Source organism: Brugia malayi, assembly GCF_000002995.4.
Source record: "Brugia malayi strain FR3 genome assembly, contig: Bm_v4_Chr4_scaffold_001, whole genome shotgun sequence".
NCBI lineage: Eukaryota > Metazoa > Nematoda > Chromadorea > Rhabditida > Onchocercidae > Brugia > Brugia malayi.
In genome coordinates, this window is record NW_025062478.1 from 2,094,749 (window position 1) to 2,108,918 (window position 14,170).

Sequence of the window (14,170 nt, forward strand, 5' to 3'; positions counted from 1 at the left end):
TGAAAAAAAAAAAATGATTGTTATTTGCTTTATAACAGTATTAATTATTTTTAAGGTACAATTTTAAAGCTGTTTAGGAGGGAAAAGAAAAAAAAAGGTCAGAAATTATTTTTTAGAAATTTTTAAATTTTTTAGAAAAAAGAATTATTTTTTTACAAATTGAACATTCACTTTTCGTTTTTTCCACTTTTTTTTTTGGGTGTGAAAATGAAATATTTAATTAAATTTATAAAAATTTCAAAATATCTTCGTACAAAAAATTTTGTTGCATTAATTTTTCAAATTATTTGAGAGAAGAAAAAAAAATCAAAACTTTTATGATTAATTCAATATATTGAACAATTTGTTAAGAACGATTAAATTCTCAAAGAAAAATTTGATTATTATAAACAATATTGCTGAATTCATTTATCATATCTATATCAAAATAATTCAAAAATTTTGCATTTTAATTTAAACAATTTTAGCAACATTTTTGTGAGAAAAAAAAATGATTAAAAATATCAATAAATTAGTTTCTCAAGAAAAAAAAATCATGCTGAAAATAGTTTAAAAATTGTACATAATTCAAAAAATTCGACACATTTTTTTTTTTCTTTTTGATTTCTAAAAAATGATCTCAAATTTGGAGATTATTTTATTTTCTTCTGCATTCCATTGAATTATTTATTTTATTAAATTTGTTAAATTCCAGTCTTCGTAAGTCGGTTTTTTAAAATGATCGTTAATTGCTGATGTAATTATTATTGTTACTTTCATTTCTTTTCTTTTTTCTCTTCTCCAAGATATTTTGCATTTTATCATTTTAGTTTGTGGCAGAGAATATTTTAAAATTATTTATTCATTTCATAGAAAAGAAATAAATAAAAGAATTATTTCAATAATGAATTAATTAGAACAATACAATACATAAAATATTAACTAAATTTTTGACTGAATTATAAGCGATTAGTTTTGTTTTGTTTTTGTTTTTTTTTTTCATTTATTTTAAATCGTTTGAATAATTATATAAATAAATATGTCTGAATAATTATAAAATAAATATGTTTGGAAAAGATTGAGGAAGAGGAAGAAAGAAAGAGACAAAGAAGATTAGATCAAATTTCAAAAAGATAAATTGATTAATTAATCATTGAATAGAAATCATTTTAATACAATAAAGAGAGAAAAAAAAAAAAAAGGAATGAAAAAATAATTAGATTTGTTAAGAAAACAATCTATTTAGATACAATAAAAATTCAAATTATTCAACGATTTTTTTCGCCGTTCTTTTCCAGTTTTGAATTTGTTAAATTTTATGTTTTAACAGAGTAGGAAGAGATTAATGAGAATAAGAATGAGATTAATAATAAGATTAAAAATAAAGAAATATGCAGAAAGCTAGGAATAAGAATGAAAGTAAGAATAAAAATAATAAGGATAAAAAAAGGATAAGAATGAAAATAGAAATAAGAATAAAAAAAAAATAAATAAAAAATAAGAGAAAGGATAAGAATAGGAATGAAAATAAGAATTAGGAAAAATAATAAGAGGGTGAAAAAGAAGATAAAAAGTAATATTTAGGTCAACGATATCCATGACAAAGAATAATAGACAATAATGAATCAATGAAATGAATTCAGGAAAATTGGTGAGACAGGAAAATGTGGAAAATAAAAATTTTTCTTTAATTGTCATTCTCTCTTCTGTCAGCTGTTAATCTTTTTCAATTTCGAAAATTTATCTTTCATTTCTGAAAAGGATGTGAAGATGGGGTGGAGTTATTGTTACATAATATATTATCAAAGGTGATAATACTACTAAAACTACTAATACAATTCCTATTTATTGTTATTGTTATTATTGTTGTTTTGGTTGTTGTTGTTGTTGCTGTAGTTGTTATTGTTATTGTTATTATTATTATTGTTGTGAAAGTAATAATAACAGTATTCAAGAGTAGTAGACTTGATAAACAAGTGCATCAACAATAATAACAATGATAATATATCATCATCATCATCATATATTCATCACCTATAAACGACGATATTTTTTGGCTAATATTATTTGCTGCTTTGTATTGTTAACTGCAATACATGAAAGTACTGCAATTCAAGAAACAGTACCAGCTGTTCGAGTGGTACGATTTCAGGTGGATTATCCGAATGCATCACTTGAAAGTATTCAAAAGGTACCAAAATGGAATGCTATTATGCGTAATAGTGTCCTTGCATCATTACGCTTCATCAATAAGCACTGGCTAATTTGTGGTGGTTCAAAATCTGAAAAGTAAGTTATTGTTTTAATGAACTTTTTTTTTTGAAACTATTTTCATAGCAATTCATCCTTTATTTCATCTTAGTTATTTTATACATTTAATTTGCATGTTTATCATACAATTTGACAGTTAGCATTTTTAAAATTGTCTACTAATGATTAAACTATTTTTAAAATAAGCTTAGTTTTTTCTGCTTATCCTATAAATGGATTAATGAAGTATAGAGAAAGTGATATGGAAGAGTTAGAAATATTTCATCATTTGCTATCATAACATTTTCCATTAAACTGATTAGGTTAGTTACTCATCGTTGTGATTAAATTTACTCTTTAAATTCTGATCATATCATTTTCCGGAAGTTATGTCATCAGCTTATTTCAGTAAATTGTTTACGAATAGAGTTTAGAGAGGACTAAATTTAAAATTAATGTTTTTTTTTTTTTTCTAATTGTTATCTGCAATAACTTCATTCTCCTTCCAGTTTTCTCTCTCTCTCTCTTATACATTTCAAACTATATTATTGCCTTATGATACGTTTTTTGCAAACGATTAGTGAGATTACTAAATTTTTGAGATAATAAATAAATTCTTGCATTCACAGCAAAGATAAAAAATTTTAAATTATGCATACGATATTTCAAATTTTAATAACAAACATTAAAATTTTACCCTCTTAGTATTGTAAATATTTAATAATACTTTTTCAGTATGCTATCCATTACAAGGTCCAATAGGATAGGATGATGCAAATGCAGATCCTTTTGACGGTAGTAAAGATAAAAATTTGAAATCAATTTTAAATTTAATTTTGACTCCAAAGCTCAATTAAAACCATTATTTAACGCTACTTTCCAAGATATATTATCCATTATCAGTTCGATAGAATATAATTATACTACTGAAGTACTTGAATTTTTACTTGAACTACTTAATTTATTTAGTCCTACTTCACAATTTCATCTTTTTTTGATAATAAATCGTTTTCACAAAAGTGACATCCATTTTTCGCTTCTTCCCTTCACAATCTGATCTCTAAACTGTATCATTATCAAAAATATTTAATGCATTAACATTGTTTATTAACACTGCCATAGATCAAAATGTTCAAAAATTGAAGTTTTTGTTTAGTTTTTCTTCCATTCATTTTTTTTTTTAAAAAAAAAGGAAGAAAAAAACTTCTTTGAGAAAAATTTTATAAATAAATAAGAAAATACATTAATTAATTATACATTCAAAGAGTAAAAATAAAATTTTTAGTTTATTAATTAGTTAAAATTTTATTGTTGTGATAGAAATAGTATGAAAGAAAAAGGAGAGAAGGAAGAGGGAAGGAAATTTTAAACTATTCTCAATTATTGTAGTAACAATGAACCAACAATAAAATGAATGAACAATGCAAAATTTTTGTTAAAATAATGATCAAATTTTCGTGAAATTCCTCGAAAAATTTTCTCTTTTTTTTGTTAAATTTATTTTATAAAAGATTAAAATGGTAGGTAGAGCAAGAGAGAAATAGAGAAAAAATAAAATAAACGAAAAATAAAGAAAGAATTAGTATTGATACTAAGTCGATTTCAAAAAAAAAATATGCATCAAAATGTTTTCACATACCAAATGGCACTGTCATTATTCGATATTATAGAAACAAATTTATTGTCTTTGCTTTTTCAACATTTTTTTTCATTTGAAACGAAAAACTTTTGAAATGGTATGATAGTAATTTAATTATTCTATTTTGTGTTAAGACAAAAACTACTGTATGATCGTACGGATGTATTACTATGGCAGTACCCTGAGAGAATATTACTGTAATTATACAGTTATGCGATTATGATTATTTCGTAAATGAGTTTATTGTGTGGTTATACGGTTAAGGTAAGTATAATTGTACTGTTATATTCATATCACGTGATTATAATTGTATTACTGTACTGTAAATGAATGTGATTACGTGATTATACGGTTACTACAGTATGATTATGCGGTTACTGTATTAAGTGATTATACGTAAACAAAGTTATAATTCGTAAAATTTTTTACATTGATAGTCATGAATTGAGATTCATAATCGTAGAAATTATTTTATGATTATATAATAGTAATTATATGGTATATGGTAGTTTTCTTTTTTTGTATTTCTATGATAATTCTGTTGCTACCTCCTATCTTCCACTGGTAGCTGTGAAGAAATATTTTATCAATCAACAATATCGAAGTGCGAATTTTCTTTCTTTATCTATTATAAGTTTATAAAAGTAAAAATTATTGCAAATTACTAATCACTAATCATTTATCAGAGAGATGTAAGAGTGGAGTGAATTGAAAGGAGGAAAGTAGATTAAATCCCAAATTGGAGGGTAGGTTTTTAAATTTGTTTGAAATTAAACTAATGATTTTGAAAATTTCTAAGAAAAAAAAAAGAAAGCACAAAAACACTTAATGACGATCAAAACAATGATACTCAAGGGAAATACGATGAATGTACGAAAAGTTGAGAAAATTTCTTTTATCACAAAACAATTAAGAGAGCGAGAGAAGGAAAGGGAAGGAAAGAAAATAAATAAAATTTAAAAAATTGGAAGATTTTCACGAGAATTCTCTTTTTAAAAGTACGTCATTTAAATTTGGCAATGAAAATTGAATATTTCACAACCAATCTCAAATTTTATATATCTTAATGGAATATTTTCTTTTAGCTTTGGAAAAAGAAACGAAAAAGTTTAAAAAAGTGCGGGTAAATAAAATGGAACATGATTTAGCATGCTTAATTTTCAAATTTCACTTTCTTTTCTAAATAATGATGCTAAATTTAGCTCTGTTATCAGAAAAAATCTCTTTTTTAAATTTTTGGTTTTTTTAAACAATCTGTACAACAAGCTTTTCCAATTGTATTATCTTATTTTGTTATCCTCTTTTTCAACTTGCTAAAATTTTTGAAAGCAAAACTTTTATTCAATATTTAAAATGTTTCGTACTGATAAGGTTAATAATGCTAAAGGAATTATCCCATTAATTATTAGAGAGAGAAAAAAAGAACACAACCTCAGGAATGCCAGATATGTCATTCTATTTATATTTAATGGAAACAGAACTGTGTAATTGTTATAAACTAGTTAATTAATTAATTCACATTTTGAAAAGATCAAAATAAACGTATTACTTAGCATATATGTGAATATGATCAGCTCCAAGAAATATAATTTCTCTTTAATAAAAAATACTTGATATATTTTATGAAATTGAAACTTTTTGCACTCAGATATTTCCGAAATTTGGACTTGATTTTATAAAGAAAATTTCCATATTTTTAATTCGTTGAATGAAGTCTTTTTGTTTTCTCTTTGTTTTTTCTTCACTTTTTCATTTTGGCATTTGTAGCGAGAGAATCTCATTAAATGGATTTATTATTTTGTTTTGAATGATCCTTTATCCTAAATATCATGACGAAATGACTTTCTTAATGACTCATTTTACTTTAATTTAGAGGCCTCTCAACATTCATGCAGATATTCCTTTTTTCAAAATTTAAATTTTCAACCAACTGTGGAAAATATTTTGGCATACGTTCATATCTTCATGAATTCATTTATTTTATTAAAAAATAAACTTTTTATATTAATTTATAAAGTACAACCAGTATGAGTTACTTAATTTAAAATATCGATTCATGTTAAATTTTGTTAATCACAAAATATATTAACATTTGGCAATGTAATAACAAAACGCTTGCAAATGCAAAAGTAAGGATGATGAATTTAATTGTTTTTTAAAGTGTAAAATAGAAATATGAAGATTATTTATTTTTTTTTTTTTTAATTTAATGACCTATTAGATAGTTATCTAATTGTTTACAAAATTTCATGATATTTAAGAAACATAAACTGAAAAAAAATCATAAAAATAGGAAGTCGAGTAAACACCTTTTTTTTAAATATTTTTCCATATCAGTGTCGTCACACAGTCTCACATTAAATGTTAAAATGAATGCATAGGTGTTAAACTTTTATGTTAAAATTGCTGAAAATTTGTTTGAAATTGATTTAAATTGTCTTATTTAATTAAAAAAAAAAACTTCACAACATCTTTTACATGGCCTGTCACCGTCATTATTTTGCAACATAAATTAATGTCATTTATACGATAGCATCAATTTAATTAAATTTAATTAGATTTTTGAGTTTTCAAAAATTTAAGCACTTTCGCATTCGTCTCAATGTCTTGTGTCCTCCTTGTTAGAAAAAAATAAAATGAAAATCTTATATATAAAAAAAAAAAAAATCTCTGTTCAGTGTAATAAATTCAACATATTTCAGCTGAGCTCTAAATATCCCAAATTTTAAAAATAAAACAAATGACGAAATTTATTTTTCTTCAGATTTTTTTCTTTCTTTCTTTTTTCGCTTCTGTTCGAAAAAAAAAAAAGCCCAATGACATCGTTAATTATCTGACATTTTAATTTAGTGCAATGTTTGATTTGCAATAATTAAGGTTAAATTATCAATCTTTATCTGAGAAAAAAAAATCAAGCAAGTAATTATCATTTCTATAATTTTCAACTAATTACAACTAATAACTCTATGAACTAATTAGAAACTTATCTAATATTAACAAACTATTCCTCTCCTTTTTTTTTTGAAAAAGTAACAAATATTTATGTAAACCTTTTTTTTTTTCAGCTATTTAGCGCTTACTTTTGTTCTTTTGATGACAACATTACATGCATACAATAATCAAATTAATTAATCATTAAAAAAAAAATATACTACAAAACAAAAAATTTAAATGTAAAATTTCAAATCAAAAAGTGAACTTTTTGCATATCATACGGTAACCAATTTCTTTATATGATTGATATTAATTACTAATTGGTAGCATTTTGTCCTCAAAAGAATGAATCTAATTAATCAAGCATTACATGAATAATTTGTCATTTCATCCATTTATTATCAATGTCAAAAAGTAGTTGTTAATTTCAGGAAAATGAATGATTGCGGTAAAGTACAAGTGACCGGAGAAATTGTACAGCCGAAATATTATCGAATCAATGCGACATTCATTGCTGAAAGGTTAACAACAATTTTCAAATTTGAGAAAATAAATTAAATCATTTCCGAATTTCATTTTGAATCTTTTTTCTTTTTTTTCTTTGGATTGCGATTGGAATTTTTTTTCTATTTAAATGATTATCCAACCTTAATTAATTTCAGTAATAAAAAATTTTTTGCTAATACAAAACAAAATAATTTGCAATATTTTGTTCGAATGAAAGCATTACTTAAATTAAATTTATTCATTGCATACTTATACAATTTAAATTTCATCAAACAAAAAAAAAAAAAAAAGAAAGAAAAAATTTAGTAAAGAAACGAAATTAATCTTTTCCAAAAATTTTAAAGAACAAATTGGAAATGTTAAAATTAATGCAACAACAGCAATAGTTTATGCTATTATATAGAAATTTGCTCTACATGATGGTATTAATTTAATTTTAAAACGAAATTAATTTCCTTTTTTTTTAAAAAAAATTTTTAAAGGTTCAATTTGAAATGTCAAATTTAATATAACATCAGCAGCAGTTTATAATGTTATGTACAAATATGACCTATATGATGACATTACTTTAATTTAAAAGAAAAATAAAAAAATTAATCTTTTTTAAAAATTTTAGAGATCCAATTCGAAATGTTAAAATTGATGCAACATCAACCGTTTATGCTGTTGTACAAATTGGTTTACGTGGTGGCATTTTTCAATATACAAATGCATTAAAAATACTTGGAAAGCCATCACAATTACTTACATTTGATGAAGCATTCTTTTGCTATCGTGGATCAACATTAATCGATCAAGATAAATGCAGTAAGATTGATTGATTGATTGAGTAATACCTTTCATTTACTGTTGATACTATTGGTAGTAAAACTAATTATTATTATTTATTATTATTATCATTATCCAATTAAAACTGATAATATTAAAATTATCATTTACTACAAAATCAATTTTTTCATTATCATTTTCAGCATTACAATTTACCACCACCACCACCACTACTACTACTACTACTACCAATGCTATACCAATTACATCAGCAACCGTTGTTATTGATAGCAAAAATGATAATCGTATGAAAAATATTGCAATAGGAAGAATGGATTAAATTTTTTTTCTCCTCTTTTGACATAAATGATTATCAGATCATTATTGATCAAATTATTATCATCAGATCATTATTGATCGATTCATTATCAACTCAACTTCTCATTCACTTCTTTACAATATTTATTTATCTAATCACTTTTTTTTTTTCTTTTCTGCAAAAACAAAAGTAACAAATTAAATACCGACAAAAAAAAAAATGTTCTTTTTTTTGTTATTTTTAAAATTTATGGTAAAAAATAAAAATTTTTGCAGGAAGAAAAAAATGATTGATGATAAATTTTTTTTAACAAATTGATAAATTTATTAACAATAATTTTTGTAATATTATTTGTATGCAACTGATAATGGGATTTACTAATGCAAAAATGTTTTCATATATAATATTATTTGATCACTGATTATCACTGATCACTAATATTTCTTTTTCAAACTTAAAAAAAAAAAGAGAGGGAAAGAAGGAAAAAGAAGAAAGAAAATGTTACATTGAAATGAACTATTGCTATTGTTTCATGATAATCAAATTTAACAATTTAATTTTAAATAATTTTAATTGCATTTTTTTTTTTTTTTTTTTGGAAAGGAAAAGGAAATTTATCATTATTTAACAAAAAAAAAAAGAAAAATAAGAATTTTGATCACTCATAAAAATTATTTCCTTTTTTTTTCCATTTTAACTGTATAATCTTTTTTTGCATATGAAATAATAAAAAGCTATCGAAGAAGTGCCATGAAATAACAATACTGGTTGATAATTTATTGTTTTTAACAACAACAACAACACAACTTTTACTAACTTAACTAAACTTTATCATCACTCACATTTATTTGCCTTCCTAATTAGTTAATTAAATGCAAATAATTAATTGTGATTAGCAGTCTGCATTCGCACAATTTGGTAGACAAATAGCTGATCACAAATGTATCAATTTGAATGGATGATTTAATTAATTAGTCAATCAATTAATCAATCAGTTGATCAATATGGTAGATATATTCGAATAATCAGGAAAGCATTATGCAATTTATCAGATTCAACAAATTTATTTCCTCTTTTTGGCTTATTTTATTTGAAATCAATTAAAATGCATAATTGAAAATGAATTTATAAAATTTGATATCAATTTAATCACTATCATTCATTTTTACGCTATCATAATTTTTTGCTTTTTGTGTAAATTGCATAATAATTTAGATGAATTGCTAGCCAATCATTTAATTTAAAATTAAAACAAAGTGATATGATATGATGCGATGAAAATATTTGCCAATTTATATTCAAGAATAATTCATGCATCACAATGATTTATTTTTTCTTAATATGAAAATGCAATTTGGAATGAATGTGAATTTAAATTTTTAAATGATGAGATTAATTAATTTACAATTAGTTTAGCTTTTCAATAATCAATTAATGAAATTAGCATTTATTTATACCGATTAAGCATGACAGAAAATCAAAACAGATCACTTATTACATTTTTTTAACAATAATTTTATAATTCATTATAAAATATCAAATATTTGCGAATTTGAAAATTGTTCGAATCGTTTCCCAAATCAATCGAAAGTATTTTTTTTTTTTTTGCCTCATTAGAAATCTTTTCTAATTTTAATCCTAACAATTTTATTAAAATGTTTAAACCAATATTACAGATTTTATTTGCGCATAAATAATCGTGAAAAATAGCAAAACTATTTGTTTATTTGATAAAAAAATATATACAAAATATTTAAAAAAATAAATTATGTTGCTAAGTTTGCTTTTAACTTATCTATCAACTAGCAATAACACTTGAAATGGAAAAAATAAATTTTGAATATTATCAGAGAAATATTTAACAACCATTTGCATATGAAAGCTACATATTAAGTATCTGCTGTGATATCACTTGATAATGGTGATAACGATGATAATATGTTTTTAGTTCACACAGAAGTATATATTTGGGATATCTTGATGAATGATTTAGAGCATTTAATAAAATCAACATTACAGTGATTTTCAACTTTATGATAATATCATTTGTTATTTGATCTGTCATTCAAGAAAACAAAGTGCAGTTGATTAACTCTTACTGATAACAGCACGAAAAGTATCAAATTATACTGTAGTGATAAGAAATTAATCATTTTGCTAAAGAGCAATAAAAAAAATGACAATGCTATAAATATTTTAACCGATTATTTATAATTAACAAAAATGAAGCATGAGATGGTGGTAATAAATTGCTATGATAAAAATTGTACTAACATAGTGATAATGATAACCAGGGATATAATAATACAAGCAATTGCCTTACTGATGATAAATCACTATAACAATCATCGATAATGTACTGATGATAGTAACTGATAACTGTTATGGAATTGGCTTATGGAATAGTTTTGAAATTTTTAACTTAGTGATAAAAAAAATTGATAGTTAAAATATTAGTTAGAAGAAATTGGTCAAGAAAAATTCAAATTTTTGACTCAAAATAAAATAAAAAATGTAAACAAATAATATTCCAATATCTATAATAAGTAAAATATCAAACTTATTGTTTGCGATAATGATAATTTTCATGTTCTTATCAGTGCTATCTTTGATAAAAACAGAACATTCAAAATAAAATAAAAATTTAAGCAAGTAATATTGCAATAGCCATAATAAATAAAATATCAAACATTTTTTCAAAATTTCGCTCATATTATTTATGATAATGATAACTGTCCTATTCTTATCAGTGCTATCTTTGATATAAAAAAGAACTTTCACAAAAATAAAAATCGAAGCAAATAATATTCTAATATAAGTAAAATATCGCTCTTATTGTTTATATAACTTCTTATCAGTGCTTTGTTAGTTATAAAGCACTGATAAGATAATATTAAAGGAGATCTGCAGTTCATCCTTCATAATTATTTAATATTTATCAGATTATTAATTATTTTTCATCTGTAGTACTCTGCGAACCTGGTCATTATCATAGTCTCTTATCAAAGCGATGCGAGCACTGTCCACGTGGCTACTATCAGCATCGATCCGGTCGACCACGTTGCAACAAATGTCCCCAAGGCTATACGACATTAGCAATTGGATCACTTAATGTTACCGCATGTGTTGGTTTGTGTTTGCTTAATTCTTTTTAAAAAAAAAACAAAATATCAAAATTTATTTTCATTTTTTAAATCTTATCGATTACATTTAAAATGATCAAAAGATTGCAGTAGAATGCTCTGCTGGTTATTTCTTGAACGAAATAACTGATAAATGTGAACCATGCGGTTATTTGGCTTATCAACCAAATTCAGGCTCAACATATTGTTTACCATGTCCACAAAATACTGTTACATTAAGCATCAATTCAACTTTAATTGATCAATGTATTGGTAAAAATTTTTCTATAATAATGTTAATAAGTAATTATTTAAATCATTGTATAATATTCATTCATTTTCGAAGTATTTATTAAAAAGTAAACAAATGCTTTTTGTTTTTTTTTGCCAGTTATAATCAATAATTAACAATTAAATCTGTTATATTTTCAATCATAAACTGATCTGCTATTCCTTGTAATTCAGAAAATTGTCCAGCGGGACAGGAACATTCATCTGATGGTGGTTGTAAACCGTGTCAACGTGGTTTCTTCAAAGAATCAAATGATCTGTTATGCCGACCCTGTGATCCGACATATACCACCGAATCGGTTGGTTCAGTAAGCGAAAAATCTTGCATATTACGTTAGTTCTTAATTATACATTCATTTCCTTTTTTTTTTTTTTTTTTTTTTTTCATAATTCATTAAACGAACATAATGAAAAATTAATTTAGCACTAAAAAAGAATGTATATTGTCACACTGAAAAGATTAATAACAGAAAATTTCAATTATATTAGTTTAATAAAACGATAGCAAATTAATAATTGAAATTATTAATAAGAAAGTTCATTACGATTATTACAAAACTTTTGTGCATTTTCATTATTTGATGTATCATAATTATAAAATAATATAATATTATTTTTGAAATTTGCTTAATTTGATAATTCTAGCAAGCTGTCAACAAGGATACTATTTAAATTGGTACTACAAACAATGCTTGAATTGTAGCTATGGTTACTATCAGGATGAAATTGGTTCTAATGCTTGTAAACAGTGCCCATCCGGTACTACAACAAGGATTCTTGGTAATTATTTTTTTATGCATTACTAATGAAAGAGATTGAAATACAATCAAAAAACAAGCTAAGGCTAGATTAATTAAGTTTCAAATTTGCTTGTTTATTTATTTATTTCTTCAGTTATTGATTGGTTTCTATATTCATTTATCTATTTTCCTGTTTATTTATTCAGTTATTGATTGATTTTCCATATTTGTTTATTTCTTCCTGCACTTATTTATCTATTTATTTATTTCTTCAGTTATTGATCGATTTCTATATTTATTTATTCAGGTGCAACATCAATTGAAACTTGTGTTTCAACCAATCAATGCGCAAGCGGTGAGCATCGGTGTCACTGGTTAGCAGCATGTATCGATTTACCTGATAACGAGAATAAGCCAGCATATAGCTGTCGATGTCAACCAGGTTTTGTTGGAAATGGATTTACCTGTACAGGTTAGTCTAGCATTAAATAATTCAACTTATAGTAAAACTTATTGCTAAATGGTTAATATCATTTTATTTGACTCAGTCAGATCAGATAATTATATTTGTTAATAGATTAAACTATTCATTGATCAAATTAATTAAAATAATTTAACTATTAATTTCATTTACCAAATAATATTCAATATCCGCTGAAAATGTCACTCAAACTTTATTGGTAAATTGTCTTATTGATTGGCAGTTGATCAATAAATTTTGATCTATTTAATTTTACAAATAATCTGAAATCTAAAAGGCATCATTTAATTCAGTAAAATATACTGTACAGACGTAAGAATTGCTATAATTATTTTAAGATACGTTAAAATAATAATGTCAATATTATCATTTACCCAAATTTACAAAAATAAATATTTTAATATGCTCCTAAAAAGAATTTGTTTATTTATTTTTTTTTTTAATTTCAGATATTTGTTTAAATTTATGCTATAATAATGCGGAATGTATAAAGACATCACGTGGTGAACCACGATGTATCTGTAAGCCAGGCTATCGAGGATTACGTTGTGAAATTAAAAAATGATTAAATAATCATTAAAATATCGATAATTTATTTTAATCAGTAATATTTCAAATTTATTCCGACCTATAATTTATTGTTTGTTTTTTTATTCTTTTTTGTTTTCTATTTTGTTTCTTGTTTTTTTTTTTTCTTTTTTTTCTTCAAATTGGAATTTTTAAGATAAAATAAACAATTAGTGAAATGCAAAATGAAATAAATCGTCAAGTATTTGTACAAATTTTATTAATAAACAATATTAATTAGATGTGATGAATGTAGAAAAAAAAAATTAAAAAATGAATTAATTAATAAATTTGATTAATATGCAAAATATAATTGTAATTGATCATTTGTAATTTTATAAAGTTTACCAATAATTAGTCCAAAATTTTGTTAATTTCAATAATTTTGTGCAAAGAAAATCAAAAGTTTATATTTAACATTTATAAATGAGAAAAAAAGAGAAAAAAAAAAGATTGATTTTTCGATTATTGAATTCTGAATAAATAAATATTAATATATGAAATATATTTATATCACATTAAAATAATTTATAAAATGTTTATTCAAATTTTTAACCAAGAAAACAATATTTT

The 14,170-nt window shown here is 23.5% G+C and overlaps 1 protein-coding gene across 1 annotated transcript; it reads left to right on the forward strand.

Annotated features, from left to right (window-relative positions):
• Window positions 1–1,975: 1,975 nt before the first annotated feature.
• Bm4552 (GCC2 and GCC3 family protein) lies at window positions 1,976–13,595 on the forward strand (the record flags this gene model as incomplete). Its single annotated transcript, XM_043081349.1, has 9 exons — window positions 1,976–2,268; window positions 7,234–7,323; window positions 7,926–8,116; window positions 11,364–11,525; window positions 11,630–11,791; window positions 11,984–12,142; window positions 12,455–12,589; window positions 12,857–13,021; window positions 13,480–13,595. 9 exons carry the CDS (start codon window positions 1,976–1,978, stop codon window positions 13,593–13,595), a joined length of 1,473 nt encoding a protein of 490 aa, XP_042937283.1.
• Window positions 13,596–14,170: the final 575 nt, after the last annotated feature.